This window comes from Lolium perenne, chromosome 1 (assembly GCF_019359855.2).
Source record: "Lolium perenne isolate Kyuss_39 chromosome 1, Kyuss_2.0, whole genome shotgun sequence".
Classification (NCBI taxonomy): Eukaryota; Viridiplantae; Streptophyta; class Magnoliopsida; order Poales; family Poaceae; genus Lolium; species Lolium perenne.
Window position 1 is genome coordinate 133,592,246 of NC_067244.2, and position 22,489 is coordinate 133,614,734.

The 22,489-nt window shown below is 44.7% G+C and overlaps 2 protein-coding genes across 2 annotated transcripts; one reads left to right on the forward strand and one right to left on the reverse strand.

Annotated features, from left to right (window-relative positions):
* The first annotated feature begins 3,643 nt into the window (after positions 1-3,643).
* LOC127294365 (uncharacterized) lies at positions 3,644-4,293 on the forward strand. The gene has a single exon (XM_051324194.2). It carries the CDS (start codon positions 3,797-3,799, stop codon positions 4,070-4,072), a length of 276 nt encoding a protein of 91 aa, XP_051180154.1. The 5' UTR covers positions 3,644-3,796; the 3' UTR covers positions 4,073-4,293.
* A 14,639-nt stretch (positions 4,294-18,932) lies between these two features.
* On the reverse strand, positions 18,933-21,837 carry LOC127302821 (glutamyl-tRNA reductase 2). The gene is made up of 3 exons (XM_051333458.2): positions 21,581-21,837; positions 20,292-20,533; positions 18,933-20,161 (listed from the first exon to the last, which is right to left on the reverse strand). The coding sequence occupies exons 1-3, from the start codon at positions 21,801-21,803 to the stop codon at positions 19,028-19,030; spliced, it is 1,599 nt and encodes a 532-aa protein (XP_051189418.1). The 5' UTR covers positions 21,804-21,837; the 3' UTR covers positions 18,933-19,027.
* Between the last annotated feature and the right edge of the window lie 652 nt (positions 21,838-22,489).

The window sequence follows — 22,489 nt, forward strand, 5'->3', positions numbered from 1 at the left end:
CCAGTGTGTACATCGGGTCCTTTCCCTTCTTCGGGTCTGAAGGAGTTGTCTTCGAAGGTACGAGGATGGATTCAGATGTTCTCTGGTTCTCCTTCTGCGCTCCGTAGATCCGGTGCGCGATTCGTTGTCATGATGCTGGCCTCCGGAGGCGTCCTTCTGCACAGTGGATATGCATAATTCTGGGTTGGATTCCAACTTGCGCGAAGTGTCTTCCTTTTTCTGCTGCTTCATTGTTGAAGCAACGAGTGTGCGGAGGTGGTTGATGTCGACTTCTTCGTCGTTTTTAGCCAGCATTCCGCAGCCTTCTTCATGTTCTCCTTTGGAGTTGTGAGTGGCTGCTGATCGGTGGGGGTTGCAAAGTTGATCTTGCGAGGGGTGATAGCTTCCCGCCGGATCCTCTCTGCTTCCTTGTGGGCATCGCCCATCATGGACTCCCACTGTTCTCGGAGTTGCTTAGCTTTCTGCAAGCAGTCTACAGCTTCACGCTCTCTCTTGAGGAAGTTCTGCATCACCTTTTCTGCCTCTTGTCTCTCCTCCAACATTACCATTGCGTTGTTAGCAATTTTCCTGGCGGTGCCTAGAATCTCCATCCTTGCAGCCTCTAGAGCTTTCGGATCTGCGGCATCGTCGGGGGTTATTGGCTTGTTGAGGATTTCCGAGTGTGCGATGGCACCTATGCTAGCTTGCTCAACGAGCTCTTCTGCGGACAGATTTTCGTCGCTCCCTGGGATGCGTCCTTCTCCGGAGTCCTGCACGATGCGAAATCGCACCCGTTGCGGAGTCTCGTAGTCGGACGGACCAGCTTCCATGGGGTCGGATGTGGTTTTTTCTTCGTCAGCTCTTTGCTCCAGCCCAGTTATGGTTGCGAAAACCTCCTTAGGCGGGGCGGATTCCGCCTCGGTTTGTTCCTCATCTTCCAACTCTTTCATGGCGCAGTTGTACTCCTCTGTATCCATAGTGGAAGCATCGCCAGAAGGCTTAGGTTACCAAGGATTGATTCTTCTTTGTCTCCAGCATCCCCTTGCTGGTCCGGAGTTTCGCCGTTTCCGACAGCTTCTAGCTGATCCGGGGCGTCGCTTTCTCCGGTAGCCTCAACCTGCATGGATCCGGCTCCGTCCTGAGGAGGGGCGGTTCCTGTGGTATGTGCGAGGAAGTGCACGAAGTGGCACCTTTGCTTATCTAACACCTGGGAGACCCAGGCGGATTTGCATTGGTCTTCCACCGGTTTTTCCTGCTCAGGGGCGGAATGGGTGGGTTTTGAAATTTCCAGATCTAAGGCGGATTCTTCCTTAGAAAACTCCTGCATCTCAGATCAGATCTTCGCGACTGCGTCCCGCTCAGCGGCGGTCGCGTCAGCGTGACTTACCAGGGCGTTTCCATCGGAATCGAGGATCTCACCGATGAAGATGTGTATCCCGCCGATCGGGATGATGGAGAGCTTGACGGGGTCTGTCCTAGCCGGAATCCAGCACTCGTCCTGAGGGACGATCAGAAAGTTTCCTGCGTACAAGACGCGCCCCACGGCGATGGTGTCGCCGATGCCTCCGAAGGTAGAACCCTCCCGGTTCCGGCCTCTAGACGCCGCTGGCCCCACGGTGGGCGCTAACTGTCGTTGCCTATTCGACGGTGCCTCGGAAGAGGGATCCTCACGAGGGGGAGAATAAGTAGGGGCCATTGGGCGGAGAGTCCTCGGGACGGTGGTACGCGATTTACCCAACTTCGGAACACCTGCTCAAAGACAGGGCCTACTGCTGCTTGTCTGGAATTATCTGGGCGCTTCCGCGTTGTTACAATGAGTTGTGGTTGTGCCTCTAGGGCTCCTAGGATCCGGCTTATAAAGGCACTCAGATCTAGGGTTTACACGGAGAGTCCTAGCCGGAATACAAGTTGCCTAACTACGGAATATTACATTGCCGTGGACGTCAAGGATCCACCTTTCCTTACTTTCCGTAGTGGATCCGGATACTTCATGGGCCTTCACGGATCCGTCTTCTGCATAGGTCGGTTGAGATCCGGCTCCTGTTCCTGGGCTGGACTTCATCCATCTTCTATCAACAGCAACTGGGCCGCCCGATGGACCCTATGCCACCATCACCATCTGTGGGCCACCCGGCTTGCCGGATATAGACCACGTCGTTGATATACCCATAAAGTATACCCACAACAGGGGGAAACTTCGCCGGAGCCGCCATCGAAGGGATCTTCACCTTCTTCAACGTCTTCTTCATCATCACCATGATAAAGGGGAGTAGTCCACCTCTGGACTACGGGTTTGTGGCGGTAGCTTAGTACCATATGAGCAGTCCAACATGATTATGGTCATGTTTGTAATACCTATGTAGTAGATCTTTATTCTATGATATGATGCTATGAGATTTTGCTATACTTTGTATAATATGTATTGATAGATACATATTATGTACCCCGTTCTTAAGTATTGGCTCAGATCAAACTTGTATGCAAGAACGTGTGTGTGGTAATGTGTGTGTTAGATGAAATAGTATGTTTTAGTGATTGAATAGTGACAATAAATTCATGATCTATTGTGTCTTTGCCTTTTCTTTTGCTATCTCACTAGGGATAAAGTGAATGCATGTGCTATGTTCGTTACGTGACAAAAGCAATGATCTTGTTTGTTCAACGTAGCATATTTGATATTCAAATATCATGTCAAAGTTCTTCTATCTATGCTCTATTAACTCTTAATAAAAGATTGCTTGAAGTTATTCCTATCTTGTGGAGTGTAAGAGAGATGTGTTGCACATCTCTATGTTAGGACGTGATGTCCATATGGGTGCTTGTCTTATGCATGTTAGAGTTATTGTCTTCATATCTCATTGATGAAATGTTATTGTCCACAACTTAAAAGAGAGAATAGTCAAGTGAATTCATAAACCCTGGTCCAGTTTTAATCATAAGAAACACTTTTCATCACTTTTATCTTAATTTTTATTTGCATCGCTATTTTAATCCGAAAATACATAAATATTTTTCTTTCTTATTTGCACTCAAAACCCCAAAAAACAAACCTTTACTGTTTTTACTTAGTTTATTTCAGTTGCTTAGTTTACTTTACTTTAGTTATTATTTTATTTATGTTTACTTACATGAAACCTTGTGCTTGACAACTACGCGGTGAAGTTGATGACACAATGCTTTAATGATGCATGAAATTGATGCATCTTTGGTCCAAAAGCTCTTGGGCACATCCAGAACCTTCCTAGATGCTCCTCTTTGTCCCAACAAGTTCATAAAATCATCGCTTGCCCGAATCTATCAAGCAAGAGTTTGAGTGAATCCAACTTCTCCGAGAAAATTGCAAAAACCACCACATAGGGACTAGAGTTTCAGAAAACCACCGCTTCTCAAAAATTTGGCAAAAATCCACTTGTTGATTTTTTGTTTTGCAAAAACACTAATCACTCACTTCATTTTTGTTGACGTTGTTTCTCATCAAAAGGGTCCGGTGGTGGCCCTCTATCGGTTAGTGCTTTTTGCACTTTGCAAAAAATAAAAGGTCAACCGATCTTTTTATTTTTTTTATTTTTTGAGTGGTGTTTTTGTGAAACCTATCTCAAATGTGGTGTTTTATGCAATTTTCTCCCGCCTGCCCTTGTGCCATCTATTTCCGCTCCCTTCAGCGGTTCGGCCCCATACCTTAATTGCGGGAGCATCTTGCCATCCCTCCCAATTTTGGAACACAGCTACAACTGTCCCACAAAAAAACCAGAAGGCAGCTGCAAGAATTAGCCACCGATTCCACCCCGATCCCCCATTTCGTTCTGTTCTTGATCGGATGGCAGCCATGGACGCCGGCGACAACGACGGCGGCGGGATCCTGACCTTCGAGAAGCTGGAGAGGTACGCGATCTGGGTTGGCGGGAGCGTGGCCGCGGCATTCTTTACATCCATGGAGCGGTGCTCCTGCATCCACCTTCACACCGTGGACGACGACGGCGACGATGACCCCGAGGAGGCCAAGGACCGCCCCCTCATGCTGTCCCGCCCCCAGGCCCTCCCCGAGTACTACTACGACCGATCCGGGTCCTCCGCGTCCTTCGCCAAGATGTGACGAGGTCATCACCCGTACTGCGGATCATCATGCGTGATCTGCCCTTTCTTTGGTCTGTTTGTTGATTAGTTTTTCTTTGTATCCTCTTGTGATTCGACGGTGTTATGATCTAATTGTGTAATTGTGTGAGGCTTTCAAGAAATTCAGCCCTGCATTGTTCACGGGAGGCCCGAACAGCCGATTAATCTATAATTTTGTGCCGTTTGTTCGTGAATCTTTAATTTGATTCCAAGACGGCCTGTCCTTATCTTTGGATCATGTGCTATATATTTCCGGCTTTGTTTCTTCAAGGGAGTGGACATATAGGAGTACTAAAATTGGGCATGCGGGCATGCGGGCATGATGTTGTTGGTTGATTGCTGTAACACCTAGCCAGAATCTCAATCTTATTAGTTTCAGATTATGTTTTTGCGAGGTTTTACTAGTTTCAGATTGGTAGAGTGGTGGTAGAGAAAATTTGTGGTGGCAGTTGTTTTGTGTCTGTATCTGTTTGTTTGTTGTTGTTGAACCAGTTGCTGCACCTGAAGTTTATTTTTCTCTCTGTTACTGTGTACTTAACTCTGTAATACTAAATCAGCGACACTCATCATGGATCGGAAAGGAGTACAAAATTCTGACATTCTACAAAAGAGTGGAGCTAGTGCAGATGCTAAAACTCGAGAGTTGAATTTTGTAACACCTAGCTGGAATCTGAATCCTATTAGCTTCAAGTTATGTTTTTGCGAGGACGAGTCATCGCATATTAGTGGAGTGGCCACAAAGAAAAATTGTGATGGTAATTGTTTTGTTTCAGTAGGTGAAGTTTATTCTCTTTGTTCTGCAATTTGCAAGATTGCTACTGTCTTCAGCCTTATACTCCCTCCGGTCGGATTAAATCGACGCGGATAGGAGCCCAAACTAGCTTACTGTTTGAGTAGAGCCGCGTCGATTAAATAGGTCCGGAGGTAGTATATGGTAAATTTGTAGTCATTGTTTTTTTTCGTAAAATTTGGTGTGTTGTGTGGCACCTGTTGATTTTCATCTTTGGTAATTAGTTTATTTGGCTTGGTACAGTTTAGCGACTCAATCAGTTGTGGCCTTGCAGGAGAACCAGATAAGTATCCTTGTTTTGTTTTAAGTTACGAAATTATGTCAGAGCTGTGACGTGTAGTTGCAACTAGGTTGCGAGTTGTATCTTGTATGGCTTTTCAGAAGTGCAGACCCAGGTGGCCCAAATGCGAGATGCTGGGATGATAGGAGCATGTTATGGCTGGTGAAAAGCGAGCCACTCTACCAGGCACAAAGATGGTGGACTGATGTTCGATGGAAGGCGATATACTTTAACGGAGGATGAAGATTCCTGAGTGCTATCTGGCATGTGCAGAACTTGAACTAGGCATGTGCCTTGGATGTTTGTTATTTTTATTTGTTAGTCTCGTTCATGTACTCGACGATTTCAAGACCTGGAATAGTAGCTTTGATTACATACTATGAGAGGAGTCCTTCCCGTTGTTCAATGGATGAAGCCGCAGATTCATTTGAATGAAGAGGTTTACTGAAGTGTCCTTTTTGAATTCATTTGAACGAAGAGATGTCCCCGCGGTTGCGACTGAACTTGCCCTGTCAGGTCAAAAGGCTGTTGTTTTGCACTCAGGATTCGAGGTTTAATTTGTGAAGCTAACAACGTATTCAGAGCACCCTAGTTTGTTTGTCGCAGCTATTTTAGTTTTTCTAATTAAGCTGCATGTATGCATGTAACCTTTCCCTTCTGAATAAGTTCTATTTAAGGGTGATGTCTTGTACCAACTGACGAGATGATATCAGGTTACCCAGTATAAGATTGTTGATTCTACCGTTGCAGCAGTTCTGTAACAAGCTGTTACTTATCACTAAATTTGTTTGTGCATTCTGCAAATCCTCTTGAAAATGTGATCTGCCCTCTATGCTTCTCCCTCCTCTCTCGCTACTACTTCTTTTGAACTGTGCGCAGTGTTGGAAAAGAGTGCCGGATGCCTCGAGGTATAGTAGTGTCGTTTCTATTGTTTAGTCAAGGATTAATTGGTCTAATCAAAGTAAACTTAGCGGCAAAGTTAAAAATGCAAGAACAAAGGAAGAAGTCGAAGTGACAAAATGGAGGCCAGAGGAAGCAGCTGATGCCAGGCCTGTTTGAAACTGCGAGTGATTACGTCGTCGCTAGAAAACAGCCCAGAGGCCAAAAGCCCACTCGAGAGCATCTCCTCATGTGCACTCTTCTGCGCGAGGTAGCCAACCATCATTCCCCTCCAGTTTAGTCCCACCTCGCCAACTCAAGAGGAATCCAACCAGCTTAAATAGTCTCTTCGATCGACGTGTATCGCCGAGTCAATTAGCATGGACTTGTAACCCGAGCGGGGGCATTTGGGTGGCGTTTGGATGCCTAGTGTGGCGCTTGTGCCTGGGCCTGGGTTGCACTTCGTGGACAGCCCGTTCCAAGTTGCGTAGTGGGCTCGTGGCGCTCCGGCGAAAGCCTGGGCGTCCTTGCTCCTGCAGTGGCGGAAATGGCGTGAGGCTGGTTTCACAGAGCAGCGTTACCGCCCACTTCCAACGGTGGAAGGATAACTGGCCGCTGCAACTCAGGCCCAATTAGGTCCATGTGCCCTCTCTGGCAGACCACCACTTTTTTTTTTGTCTGGACTTGCTGCCGGTATAGCAATTCGAGACAAAGAAGAACCAGTCTCCGTCTCTGCTGAATGCTTCTGTCTTTTTTTTTTGCAAGGGAATGCTTCTGTCTTTGGGTGATCAGTGTACTGCATTCTGCAATCTGCGTAAGAATGGCTACTGCCAGTCTAGCAAATGGAGACGACGAAGAACCTGTCTCCGTCTCTGTTCAATGTTTGTTTTCTAAGAAGTTCGAACATTGAACCGAGGAAGGGACTGCAGCAGACATCGTGGGCAGTCTAGCAAATGGAGACGAAGAAGAGCCTGTCTCCGCCTCTGTTGAATGTTTGTTTCTAAGGAGTTCGAACATTGAACCGAGGAAGGGACTGCAGCAGCCATCGCGCGATCGTCGTGGTTATTATTCCCCTTCCTTACTTAAACATACCAGAAAACTCTGCATCTTCTAACTTTCTCATGATAATGGAAGATCATTCTTCTTTGCTGTGCCAACATATGAGGGTGCAAAATTATGGATTTGGAAGGCTGCCATACTTCAGATGGAATCTAAATAGTAACTGAATATCCAATGCTTGGGGATCTTTCATTTCCTCTTTGGTTCCCATCTAGGTAACATTGTTTTTGGAAGTTACGTAGGAGCATTACCAGCATTATTTAAGATACGTGTACTCTTAATCATGGTTTCAGGTTTAGCGCAGCTAGCCTCTTTTCTCGTGGAAGAATGGTTCCAGGGAAACAACTCTAATTGTGGTTTCTATTTATATTGTTACTAAGCATGTTTGTGATTTAGTGTTTATCTTTTGTTTTCTTGGTTCAGTTTTACTGCCAGTAGTCTACTTGATGTATAGCTTTGCCTTTTAAGTTATTTACTCTTTACACTCCAATTGAGCATGTGATTCTGAAAGTCCAACCATTAGTGATTCTTAAGACACCTCCAGTTATATTATCCTATACTTGGATCACATGGAAATCTTTCCATATTTTCTGTAGCATTACCAGCATTATTTAAGATATGTGTACTCCTAATCAAGGTTTAAGTTTTAGAGCACCTACCCAGTTTTTCTCGTGGGAGAACCGGAGAATGTCTCAGGGCAACAACTCTAGCTGTGGGTTTCTAATGATATTGTTACTAAGAAAGTAAGAATGTATGTGCTTCGATGTTTATTTATCTTATAGGTTTCTTCGTTCAGTCTTTCTTATCAGTAGTCTATATACTAATTGAAGTACTGCTTGCTTAGGCCTCATTTATTGTTATTTACTCTTTACTAATTGATGATTAGTTGTTTGATTTTAGTAGCTGAAGCATATTCTCTTTGTACTGCAATCTGCAAGACTGCTACTGTTTTCAGCATTACATATACGGAATGTGGCATGTTGGTAGCACCTATTGATTTTCATCTTTGGTAAAAATTTCCATAGAAAAATAGGGCCTAGCCCCTGTTCCATTAACAACGAAACCACACAAACAATATATATGAAGCAAATATTCTCACAAATTTCCTATTGATTATCTCTTAAGAAAATGCCAGCATTTATAGTTTTACTCATGAGAATGTTGTTATCAACAACTGCAAAGGAATTATGGGAGCTAACATTTTCATCTTTGGTAATTAGTTCAGTTTGCTCATTAAAGTTTAGCGACACAGTCGGTTGCGCCGTTGCGGCCTTGTGGGAGGACCAGATAATGATACTTGTTTTATTTTTTGTCTGGACTTGCTGCCGGTATAGCAATTCGAGACAAAGAAGAACCAGTCTCCGTCTCTGCTGAATGCTTCTGTCTTTTTTTTTGCAAGGGAATGCTTCTGTCTTTGGGTGATCAGTGTACTGCATTCTGCAATCTGCGTAAGAATGGCTACTGCCAGTCTAGCAAATGGAGACGACGAAGAACCTGTCTCCGTCTCTGTTCAATGTTTGTTTTCTAAGAAGTTCGAACATTGAACCGAGGAAGGGACTGCAGCAGACATCGTGGGCAGTCTAGCAAATGGAGACGAAGAAGAGCCTGTCTCCGCCTCTGTTGAATGTTTGTTTCTAAGGAGTTCGAACATTGAACCGAGGAAGGGACTGCAGCAGCCATCGCGCGATCGTCGTGGTTATTATTCCCCTTCCTTACTTAAACATACCAGAAAACTCTGCATCTTCTAACTTTCTCATGATAATGGAAGATCATTCTTCTTTGCTGTGCCAACATATGAGGGTGCAAAATTATGGATTTGGAAGGCTGCCATACTTCAGATGGAATCTAAATAGTAACTGAATATCCAATGCTTGGGGATCTTTCATTTCCTCTTTGGTTCCCATCTAGGTAACATTGTTTTTTGGAAGTTCTGTCAGAGCATTACCAGCATTATTTAAGATACGTGTACTCTTAATCATGGTTTCAGGTTTAGCGCAGCTAGCCTCTTTTCTCGTGGAAGAATGGTTCCAGGGAAACAACTCTAATTGTGGTTTCTATTTATATTGTTACTAAGCATGTTTGTGATTTAGTGTTTATCTTTTGTTTTCTTGGTTCAGTTTTACTGCCAGTAGTCTACTTGATGTATAGCTTTGCCTTTTAAGTTATTTACTCTTTACACTCCAATTGAGCATGTGATTCTGAAAGTCCAACCATTAGTGATTCTTAAGACACCTCCAGTTATATTATCCTATACTTGGATCACATGGAAATCTTTCCATATTTTCTGTAGCATTACCAGCATTATTTAAGATATGTGTACTCCTAATCAAGGTTTAAGTTTTAGAGCACCTACCCAGTTTTTCTCGTGGGAGAACCGGAGAATGTCTCAGGGCAACAACTCTAGCTGTGGGTTTCTAATGATATTGTTACTAAGAAAGTAAGAATGTATGTGCTTCGATGTTTATTTATCTTATAGGTTTCTTCGTTCAGTCTTTCTTATCAGTAGTCTATATACTAATTGAAGTACTGCTTGCTTAGGCCTCATTTATTGTTATTTACTCTTTACTAATTGATGATTAGTTGTTTGATTTTAGTAGCTGAAGCATATTCTCTTTGTACTGCAATCTGCAAGACTGCTACTGTTTTCAGCATTACATATACGGAATGTGGCATGTTGGTAGCACCTATTGATTTTCATCTTTGGTAAAAATTTCCATAGAAAAATAGGGCCTAGCCCCGGTTCCATTAACAACGAAACCACACAAACAATATATATGAAGCAAATATTCTCACAAATTTCCTATTGATTATCTCTTAAGAAAATGCCAGCATTTATAGTTTTACTCATGAGAATGTTGTTATCAACAACTGCAAAGGAATTATGGGAGCTAACATTTTCATCTTTGGTAATTAGTTCAGTTTGCTCATTAAAGTTTAGCGACACAGTCGGTTGCGCCGTTGCGGCCTTGTGGGAGGACCAGATAATGATACTTGTTTTATTTTTTGTCTGGACTTGCTGCCGGTATAGCAATTCGAGACAAAGAAGAACCAGTCTCCGTCTCTGCTGAATGCTTCTGTCTTTTTTTTTTGCAAGGGAATGCTTCTGTCTTTGGGTGATCAGTGTACTGCATTCTGCAATCTGCGTAAGAATGGCTACTGCCAGTCTAGCAAATGGAGACGACGAAGAACCTGTCTCCGTCTCTGTTCAATGTTTGTTTTCTAAGAAGTTCGAACATTGAACCGAGGAAGGGACTGCAGCAGACATCGTGGGCAGTCTAGCAAATGGAGACGAAGAAGAGCCTGTCTCCGCCTCTGTTGAATGTTTGTTTCTAAGGAGTTCGAACATTGAACCGAGGAAGGGACTGCAGCAGCCATCGCGCGATCGTCGTGGTTATTATTCCCCTTCCTTACTTAAACATACCAGAAAACTCTGCATCTTCTAACTTTCTCATGATAATGGAAGATCATTCTTCTTTGCTGTGCCAACATATGAGGGTGCAAAATTATGGATTTGGAAGGCTGCCATACTTCAGATGGAATCTAAATAGTAACTGAATATCCAATGCTTGGGGATCTTTCATTTCCTCTTTGGTTCCCATCTAGGTAACATTGTTTTTTGGAAGTTCTGTCAGGAGCATTACCAGCATTATTTAAGATACGTGTACTCTTAATCATGGTTTCAGGTTTAGCGCAGCTAGCCTCTTTTCTCGTGGAAGAATGGTTCCAGGGAAACAACTCTAATTGTGGTTTCTATTTATATTGTTACTAAGCATGTTTGTGATTTAGTGTTTATCTTTTGTTTTCTTGGTTCAGTTTTACTGCCAGTAGTCTACTTGATGTATAGCTTTGCCTTTTAAGTTATTTACTCTTTACACTCCAATTGAGCATGTGATTCTGAAAGTCCAACCATTAGTGATTCTTAAGACACCTCCAGTTATATTATCCTATACTTGGATCACATGGAAATCTTTCCATATTTTCTGTAGCATTACCAGCATTATTTAAGATATGTGTACTCCTAATCAAGGTTTAAGTTTTAGAGCACCTACCCAGTTTTTCTCGTGGGAGAACCGGAGAATGTCTCAGGGCAACAACTCTAGCTGTGGGTTTCTAATGATATTGTTACTAAGAAAGTAAGAATGTATGTGCTTCGATGTTTATTTATCTTATAGGTTTCTTCGTTCAGTCTTTCTTATCAGTAGTCTATATACTAATTGAAGTACTGCTTGCTTAGGCCTCATTTATTGTTATTTACTCTTTACTAATTGATGATTAGTTGTTTGATTTTAGTAGCTGAAGCATATTCTCTTTGTACTGCAATCTGCAAGACTGCTACTGTTTTCAGCATTACATATACGGAATGTGGCATGTTGGTAGCACCTATTGATTTTCATCTTTGGTAAAAATTTCCATAGAAAAATAGGGCCTAGCCCCGGTTCCATTAACAACGAAACCACACAAACAATATATATGAAGCAAATATTCTCACAAATTTCCTATTGATTATCTCTTAAGAAAATGCCAGCATTTATAGTTTTACTCATGAGAATGTTGTTATCAACAACTGCAAAGGAATTATGGGAGCTAACATTTTCATCTTTGGTAATTAGTTCAGTTTGCTCATTAAAGTTTAGCGACACGGTCGGTTGCGCCGTTGCGGCCTTGTGGGAGGACCAGATAATGATACTTGTTTTATTTTAAGTTATGAAATCATCTTAGAGCTGTGATGTGTTTGTTTGCAATTAGGTTGCGAGTTGTATCTTGTATGGCTTTTCAGGAGTGCAGAACGATGCGGCGCAAGTGCAAGTATGATGAGATGATGGGGAGCATGTTATGGCAGATTGGCAGGTGACACATCAGGCGTTCGGCCGGACACAAAGATGGTCGACCGATGTTCGATGAAAAGTGACTTGCTTTGAACAGAGAAGTAAGACTCCCGTGTGCTATCTGCCATGTGCAGAACTTAAACTAGGCACGTGCCATGTTTGTTATTTTTCTTTGTTAGTCTCGCTTCATGGACTCGATGATTTCGAGACCGGAATAGTTACTTTGACTAGAAAATATGAGAGGAGGCCTTCCTATTGTCTAAATTATGAAGCTTTGAATGGACAGAGATTTGGTGCACATGAGCTCCAGTGATCCCTTTTCAGAAAAATAATTAAAAATCATATTTTTAAGTTTTAGAAAAATTTAAAAATAAATCATGATGTAGTCAATATTGTATCCCACAAACGTGCAAATTTTCAACTGAAAATAATGTGTATTTCGGGCTGCACAAAAATAACAAATATGTGGATCTGAGTATAGTGATTCAAATCTCAAAAAAAATATTCAGAATTTGTTATTTTTGTGGAGCTCAGAAAACAAAACATTTGCAATTGAGATTTTATACGTTAGTGGAATGCATCATTGGCTACTTTTAGAATTTTACTAAATAATTTTTTGAAATATATAAATATACTTTTCGAATTTTTTAATACACTGAGATCACTGGTGCCCATGATCCAAAAGAGCTTTTCGGCTTTGAATTCCTTTGAATGAAGAGGTTTACTGAAGCTACATGTGCGCGTGGGTGCGACTGAACTTGCCGTCAAAACTCAAAAGGCAGTTCTCTTGCACTCAGGATTCGAGGTTGAATTTGTGAAGCTAACAACATGTCCAGAACATCCTACTTTGTTTGTGCAGCTGTATTGATTTTTCTCAGCTGCATGTAACTTTTCTCTTCTTGCTGAGTTCTGTTTAAGATTTATGTCTTGTACAACTGGCGAGAAGATATTTGGTTACCCAATTTAAGATTGCTGTTGTGGCATTTTTGCAACAAACTAGTACATATCACTAAATTTGTTTGTGCATTCTGCAAATCCTCTTGCAAATGTGATCTGGCCTCTACCTTCCCCTTCTATTTCTTCTGAATCGTGTTCTGTATCGGCAAACAGGCCAGACCCGAGATACCTCAAGGAATAATTGTGCCTTTTTTTTACTTTTTAGCCAAGAATTAATTGTTTGACAAGAATTAATTGTACCCGAGATGCACCAGATGCCAGGCTTGTTAAACTGTGAGTAATTTCGTCATCACTGGAAAAGAGCCCAGAGACCGAAAGCCCACTCGACCCAGGAGAGAGCCTCTTCTCCTGTACCCTTCTGCAGGAGCTAATCGTTCCCCTCCAGTTTAGTCCCACCTCGCTAACTGAAGGCGAAACCAACCAGCTTAAATAGTCAATTAGCAAGGACTTGTAACCCGAGCGGGGGCATTTGGTTGGCGTTTGGATGCCTCGTGTGGCGCTTGTGCCTGGGCCTGGGTTGCACTTCGTGGACAGCCCGTTCCAAGTTGCGTAGTGTGCTCGTGGTGCTCCGGCGAAAGCCTGGCACTTGGAGTGGCGGAAACGGCGTGAGGCTGGTTTCACAGAGCAGCGTTACCGCCCGCTTCCAACGGTGGAAGGATAACTGGCCGCTGCGACCCAGGCCCAATTAGGTCCATGTGCCCTCTTTGGCAGACCACCACTTTTTTTTCCCTGGACTTTTATACTGCTTGTTTCCATCTCTGCTGCTGAATTCTTGTGTCTTTGGGTATACTGCTTGTTTCCATCTCTGCTGCTGAATTCTTGTGTCTTTGGGCGATCAATGTACTGCATCCTATTTTCTGCGGTCTGCGTAAAATACCGGTCTCCGTCTCTGTTGAATGCTTGTTTTCGAAGAAGTTTGAATATTCATTCAAGGAATGGGCTGCAGCAGACATCGTAAGGGGTCCTGAGGCTCGTTATTATTCTCCTTCCTTACTGAAACATACCAGAAAACTCTGCATCTTTTGACGTTCTCATGATAAATGCGAGTAGAATTTGCATAGTGCAAGATCATTCTTCTTTGGTGCGACAACATATGAGGATGCAAAATTGTGGGTTTGGATGGCTGCCATACTTCAGATGGAATTCAGATAGTAACTGAACATCCTGTGCTTGGAGATCCTTAATTTCCTCTTTTGTTCCCATCTAGGTAACATTGTCTTTTGGAAGTTCTGTCAGAAGCATTGCCAGCATTATTTAAGGTAACCGTGCTCTAAATAAAGGTTTCAGGTTTAGCGCACCTAGCCTGTTTTCTCGTGGAAGAATGGTCCCAGGGCAACAACTCTTGTGGTTTCTATTTTTATATCGTTACTAAGAATGTTTGTGTTTTGATGTTTATCTTTTGTTTTCTTTGTTCAATTTTCCTTACCAGTAGTCTACTTGATATATAGCCTCAGTTAAAGTTATTTACTCTTTCAACTCCAATTGAGCATGTGATTCTGAAAGTCCTACCATTGGTGATTCTTAAGACACCTCTTGCTTTCTTATCCTATACTTGGATCTGGAAATCTTTCCATCTTTTCTGTAGTCCTGAAAACTGTTTTATGTGCTCAAATGAAGAAAAAAATATCACACTCACAGCTAAAGTTTAACTTTTGATCTATCCCAGTGTAGGTCTTGGTCCTAGCCAGGGCATTAATATCTGTATTACGCTGTGCTCTCTCACTTGAGTCCTAGTCTATTCTTATTGTTTTACCAATTAATAAATAAATAAAATCCATGTGCGATTGACCAGGAGTGGCAGAAAAGTTATATTTTATTTTGTCTCGTTATTCTTTCTTTAATGTGTCAGGAACCACCCTAGTTTTGCACTCGGGATTCGAGGTTTAATTTGTGAAGCTAACAACGTATTCAGAGCACCCTAGTTTGTTTGTCGCAGCTATTTTAGTTTTTCTAATTAAGCTGCATGTATGCATGTAACCTTTCCCTTCTGAATAAGTTCTATTTAAGGGTGATGTCTTGTACCAACTGACGAGATGATATCAGGTTACCCAGTATAAGATTGTTCATTCTACCGTTGCAGCAGTTCTGTAACAAGCTGTTACTTATCACTAAATTTGTTTGTGCATTCTGCAAATCCTCTTGAAAATGTGATCTGCCCTCTGCTTCTCCCTCCTCTCTTGCTACTTCATTTGAACTGTGCGCAAAGTTGGAAAAGAGTACCGGATGCCTCGAGGTATAATAGTGTCGTTTCTGTTGTTTAGCAAAGAATGAATTGCTCTAATCAAAGTAAACTTAGCGGCAAAGTTAAAAATTCAAGAACAAAGGAAGAAGTCGAAGTGATAAAATGGAGGCCAGAGGAAGCAGCTGATGCCAGGCCTGTTTGAAACTGCGTCGTCGCTAGAAAACAGCCCAGAGGCCAAAAGCCCACTCGAGAGCATCTCCTCATGTGCACTCTTCTGCGCGAGGTAGCCAACCATCATTCCCCTCCAGTTTAGTCCCACCTCGCCAACTCAAGAGGAATCCAACCAGCTAAATAGTCTCTTCGATCGACGTGTATCGCCGAGTCAATTAGCAAGGACTTGTAACCCGAGCGGGGGCATTAGGGTGGCGTTTTGGATGCCTCGAGTGGCGCTTGTGCCTGGGCCTGGGTTGCTCTTCGTGGACAGCCCGTTCCAAGTTGTGTTGTGGGCTCGTGGCGCTCCGGCGAAAGCCTGGGCGTCCTTGCACTTGGAGTGGCGGAAATGGCGTGAGGCTGGTTTCACAGAGCAGCGTTACCGCCCGCTTCCAACGGTGGAAGGATAACTGGCCGCTGCAACTCAGGCCCAATTAGGTCCAGGTGCCCTCTCTGGCAGACCACCACTTTTTTGTACTGCCGGTATATCAAATTGATACATCTTGATGGTGAATCTGCATAACAACTTGTACTGCCAGCGTTACCGCCCACCATTGTTTTTTTCCCTTCTGTCTGGATGGCTGAATCTGCATAAGAACTTGTACTGCCGGTATATCAAATTGATACATCTTGATGGTGAATCTGCATAACAACTTGTACTGCCAGCGTTACCGCCCGCTTCCAACGGTGGAAGGATAACTGGCCGCTGCAATTCAGACCCAATTAGGTCCAGGTGCCCTCTCTGGCAGACCACCACTTTTTTTTACCTTCTGTCTGGATGGCTGAATCTGCATAAGAACTTGTACTGCCGGTATATCAAATTGATACATCTTGATGGTGAATCTGCATAACAACTTGTACTGCCAGTATATCAATTGGAAACAAAGAAGAACTGGTCTCTGGCACTCTTCTGTCTTCTCTGGTGAATGCTTCTCTTCTAAGTATGACCATTGAACTGAGTAAGGGGATGCAGCAGTCATCGCCAACGTTCCTTACTACTCTGCATCTTGTAACTTTCTCATGGTTAATACGTGTAGAATTTGCACAATTGAAGATCACATATGAGGGTGGAAATTTGTGGGTTTGGATGGCTGCCATACTTCAAATGGAATCTACATATTAACTGTCTGTGCTTGGAGATCCTTCATTTTCTTTCTTGTTCCCACCTACATAGTATTATCTTTGGAAGTTTATCAGCAGCATAATTTAAGGTATGTATGCTCTTGATCAAGGTTTGAGGTTTGCAGCACCTAGCCTCATTTCTCATGGAAGAATGGTGGCAGCCTGGCAGGGGGTTCTAATTCTATTGTTTACTAATGAATGTTTTTTGCTTTGATGTTTATCTTTTAGTTTTCTTCGTTCAATTGTTCTATGTATTTGATGTATAGCTTGCTTGGGCCTCATTTAATGTTATTTACTCTTACACTCCAATTGAGCTTGTGAATCTGAAAGTCCTACCACAGATGCTGTTTTTTAAGACAAATCCAGTTATATTATCCTGTACTTGGATCGCATGGAAATCTTTCTATCTTTTGTGTAGCCCTGAAAACTGTTCTATGTGCCCTTATATGCTTATTATGCTGTGGATTTCTCGCTTGAGTCTTGGTTGTTCTTACTGTTCTACGAAATATAGTAACTAAACAAAATCTATCTTCTGGGTTCGAGTAGGAGCCGCTGAAAAACCATCTTTATTTGTCTCGTTTCTTTGATATATCAGCTAGTACCACCTAACAGAATAAACTATTACCTGCATTTGGATGATGTATGAACAACGGAATATTTAAACTGTTTGGTGTCATGTAACTTGTATTGTAATGCCTAACTCATTGATCATCATTGCACTATTCTGATCAGACACATCACAAGTCTGATCTTATTCTACTCTGCAAATGGACAATAGCACAGCTGTATATACACTGAAGACTTTGACTAGCAGCCATGCATCACTCTAACAAAGGCATCTACATGACTGACTGCATATATTCAGTACATTTTTCAGCTTGCACACCAGGCAGAGACACCCAGTCCCAGTTTACCTGTAAAAGTACCAAACATTACGCGCGTACATACAATATACTAATGCTACGTGCTCTAGTATTTCACATGGCTCGGTGAAGTGCAAAATCACTGAAAGGACAGCTGCTTCTCCAATTCTCATCTTGCAGGGCAGAACAAGAAGAAGGTCTCAGCTCAGTTGTGTAGTGGATTCGGCCCCTGAGGTACCAACCTCTTGGACACCCGGTGCATATGCCGATGGACACGAGATGGCTGCTGCCTTGCAGTCGACGAAGACGCATGCTCGGAGGAGTAGCCCTTGGCCTGTGGTGGAGCGCCGCCGCCATCGAGGGCCATGGCATCGACGCCTTGGATTATCCGGCCGTGGCAGAGGCTTGCCGTGTCCACTAGTAGAAGAAGGGCGATGAGCAGGAGCAGCGGCATGAGCCTGGGGTCCTGTGAGTCTGCCATGGTACATGCAGTTCACGAAGTAATGGAGAAAGAAGAAGGTGAGGCAGAGGGAGGGAGACGGAGCTGAAGAACTGGTAGAAGTTTGAACACAAATGTGTTCCTTCGCTGCATTTTATAGCGAGAGGATGATTGATGGCGAAGACACCGAGTGGCCAACTACCTTTCTTGCAGTCTGGGAACTCTTCAGTCCAGGCGTCATGTCAAAAATAAATTTCATGCTTAGCACCGACTTGGACTTGTCATTAACAGTTTAGTGCTAGCATGACAGGTTGACCTCTTACAGTACTAATCTGGCTCTTGAACAATGCGTGTAAGAAGCTTGCTGCGTACCCCATCTGAATCTGATGTGTACACTGAGACTGAGCTAGGTGCCTAGGTGACATGAATGGCCTCTGTTTAGCATGTCATTCTGATTGACCGATCGTGTCTAAGGATCACATGGTTAGGCTGACTCTTGGTAGCGCACCAATGCGTAAATCGTTTTGTTTTCAGATCCGATCTTTTCACCTATTGTGGCCTCTCTAGTCTCTACCTAACTCAGCAGCGGCATCAAGTCCGGCCGACTACCTGAATCCCGATCTTCCTCCCTGAATCGCTCGTGATGTGATGAGACGAGAGGGGAGAACGACAGAGCCCATCTCTGTTGACGATCAACAACAGGCATTTATCACACTGGACGCCACACCACACCGATGTGACCAGCAACGCTCGACCGCCGCCTCGTTTCCGCGCCGTGGACACTGAGAGCGAGACGGTGAGCGCGGGGAGAAGAAAAAACGGTGTCCTGAGCAAACAGAGGAAAAGCAACGGCAATTTTTGTTAAGACAACGCTGACGACTGATCTCTAAGAAGACATTTTTCAAGGAAACACCTCTAAGCAGACTGAACACCTTCAGAGTTCAGATGTGTTGACACTCATCAATTAGAAATGCAGGAGCTAAGAAGCACAAGCTTACATAATAGTACCACAGCAAAGGTATCAATTAACACACTGATATATTCCTGTTTATTTTGTCCAATAGCGTATTATAGTACAGCTTACAAATTGGGCTCTAGCCACAGCAACCACAGTCATTAATGTACAGTGTACACAGGCAGTTTTGGAGCAAAACATGTTTTGCTACACCCTCTCTCAACAGATTTGGAGGCTGCCATGGCGCTAAATCTCGAAAGAGTTGACAAACTCAGCAGTAAGTGGAGGATCAAAAAAATAGTGGGACTTAGAATGTGGCAACATTCTGAGAGTAGTATAAGTAGATATACATTGGGAGAGCTGTTTACTTGTCTCAGCTTTGGGTCTTCTCTACCTTTGCCTTGATCTTCTGCTCAAGGACCGCCTTCTCAGTGTCGAGGCTGAACATTCTGTTGAGCGCGTGCATGTTCTCGAGCGTTTCGTCAAGGGTGCGGCTGTCGCTGCCGTCACATCTCAGGTGCTGCAATGGGCCGTGAAGGAGCTTGTTCACTATGCCGGTGCTGAGCTCCTCGATGGACCTCCTCATCTTCTTATTGAGATTGTCTTCCCCGATCTTCGTCAGGCACTTCTCGAGCTCGGAAGCCCTGATCCTGTCGGCGTACGACCTCAGCTTTTTGATGGTCGGGACAGTCTCCAGCGAGTCCCTCCATGCCTCGAACCGTTTCAGTTCTTGGGTAATGATTGTTTGGGCCTCCAATGCTTTCCTGAGACGGTCTTCCTTGTTGGCTTCCACCACCTCTTTCAAGTCATCAACATTGTACACCCGTGCATGCTCCACCTCGGACACACAGGCACCGACATTCCTGGGGACAGATATGTCGACAAAAAGACGAACACCACCCACAGCAAGAGAAATAGGAGGAAGCTCCCCTGCATGCTCCTTCGTGAACAATAAGGATTCAGATGCTGTGCTTGTGAACACGACATCAGCTTCAGCAGCAGCTTCATACATCTCTGTAAGAGGCCTGTACACAATCTCGATGTCTTTCATCTCTTCACGAATGGCATCCACCCTTTCCACCGAGCGGTTCACCACAACAACCTTCGTGCACCCTTTGGCAATCAGATGTTTGACCACTAGTTTGCCCATTTTGCCAGCACCAATCAAAAGCATTCTAGCTGACAAGCATTCAGACCTTGGAAGCTTCATAAGGGCCAGTTCAACTGCAGCTGAACTGACAGACACAGCACCAGCTGATATGTTAGTCTCGCAGCGGACACGCTTCCCAGCTGTGATTGCATCCTTGAACATCCTATCAATGTTCTTTCCCAAGCCTCCACTGTTTTGCCCGTTTCTGACAACTTGTTTAACTTGAGCAAGGATCTGTCCTTCTCCAAGAACCAAAGAGTCAAGCCCAGCTGAAACCTCAAACAGGTGGCGTGTAGCATCACTGTCACGCAACATAAAGAGATGCTCCCTGAGCTCGGAAGCGGGAATTCCACTTTTCTGCAAAAAACATAACAGCATGGGCATTAGAGCTTCTTTCTCAATACCGGGTTCCTGAGCAACCAAAAAGGGAAAAGGTGGGCAAAAGACTGGAAAAGGGCAAACAAACATTCAATCAAATAATGCTTACCGTTGACATCCAGTCTACAACTTCTCTAATACCACGGTTCCACGATAAAGCCACCACATATATTTCCATTCTGTTGCAGGTACTAAGAACAGCAGCCTCTTCGATATGGTTGAGACCGGTGAGTTCTGCAATAGCACGGGGCCATAGTTCCTCTGCGACAGCAAGCTTTTCGCGCATCTCCACAGGTGCTGTGTGTACGCTGAGGCCTATTACAGCTATGCTACTCCTTTCCTTCATGTACCCTGGTAGTAAGAACGAAACATTGTCAAATACTGAACCGGCATACATATTCTTAACTGAAAGAGTGGGATCAAATTTAACTGAAAATCCCCATACAGATTTCATCATTTAGTTGTAGTCACAACTGGGGAGTGGGGACATTGCATGCTGACAATAGTGGAGTAGGACATATATATATTCCAAAATCAGAATTCGATGGTTTATCAGCCGGCGCCTAAAGTTACAGAACAAAACAACAAAGAGAACAAGAAGCCACGTTTTTCCTGCAATTTGCCAAAATCTGGTGCCCAAAGCATGGTACAACTACCGTCCATTCTTACCGTCTTATATTCTGTGATGTGTATTTATACTAGTATTTGGTATTATTAGTCAGGCAGGCTCCTTAGTTTATGCTGCAACACTAACAACACCATTTCCTTTTGTTGAAAAAGGAAATCACCCACCACAGAAGATACGAAGTGCGAATGTTCTGCCAACCTGTGAAGCGCGCTGGCTCCAAGATCAGCTACCACTACAACTTCTCAATCATTCAACAAGTCGGTGCAAAAAGAGAACTAATAACCAAGGAATTCCTCAGGATATCGCACAAATTCACCGTCTCCAATTTCAATTATCTCTTATATATATATGGCATAAACCGATTCCTGTCTAGTGCCACAAGACCTCGGTGTCTAAACTCGTACATCACAAACTGCTTGGTCTCCTACCTGTTGAACTTATTGGTAGTTAGCTCATCAGATATGCTGTGAACACAACTCATTTAGTAATGATAGGCCAACAACCAACCGGCGAAAATCCTACATGTGCTCGCATCAATCGAAGCAAAACCGGGGGAGAACAATGCAGTTCCGGAGTTCCCCCACCTTTCTCCTTTTCTCTTGTCCAGGCACCCAGGAATGGACACATGCTACGGCCAAAACTTACGCCAACTCGCGCAACGACCACGGAAAACCGCAGAGATCCCCTAATTCGCGCACTTTAATAAACTAATTAAACCAGCGTAACCTTCAGAGCCCAGGGAGGCAGGGCTATGGGGGGAAGGGACTCACGGTCGGCGGAGATCTTGAACTGCTCGAGCGCGGCGATGCTGGCGGCCTTGGCGACGGCCTGGGCGTCCCCGCCGGCGTCGCAGCGCACGACCCCGCAGCGCCTCCGGCCGCCGGCGGCGGCGACGACCCTCGGGCACGCGGCGGAGGAGGACCCCCGCGCCTTGGCGGCGCCGGCGGCGAATGCGCCCGCGGCGGCCGTGGCTGACGTCGCTCCCGCCATCATCAGACCAGCAGAAGCAGCAGCGGTGGCGGGCTTCCTCCCTCCTCGGCCCGGCCCACGAAGATAGATGAAGGTAGATAGATAAAAACAGAGAGACGAGAGAGGAGAGGAGGAATCCTTATACGCCTCTCCCGCCCTCCCTCTCTCCGTCGGCGGGCCTCGCCGGTGGCCGGTGCTGGCGTGGAGGAGGAGGAGGCGCGGCGCCTGCGAGAGAGAAGGGGGAGGGGAGGATGGAGTCTGGGAGCTTGGAGCGGAGGTTAAGGGGGCGGTGGTGGAAGATGGGGTGCGGGGCCCGCGGGCAGTGGGACTGGGTCTCGGGGTCTAATTTTCTATTCCCCGCGCGAGTTTGGGCTGGCTGGGTCAGATGGGAGTGGGTTGGGTTAAGCGTTAAGCCACCACATGCTGGGCAGCGGAATCCAGGAGATGGGCGTGTGCTGGCCTCCGGGCGCTGATTGGCTGCCGCGACCGCGCTCTATCCGCTCCCCTTATCGCCGCGGTGATCCCCTTGCGATGCCGATGCGGCATCGCGCGCTCTGTGATTCTTGGGGTCGTGGTGGGCACGCACACGGGTTCGCATGGCCGCCTCACGCCGCGGATCCGTGCGGTGACGGCGAAGCGTGTCGACGTGCTGGCCACACTCCCTATGCTCCGTCCTCCCTGCACTGGCACTGGCATATTCGGCGCCTCGT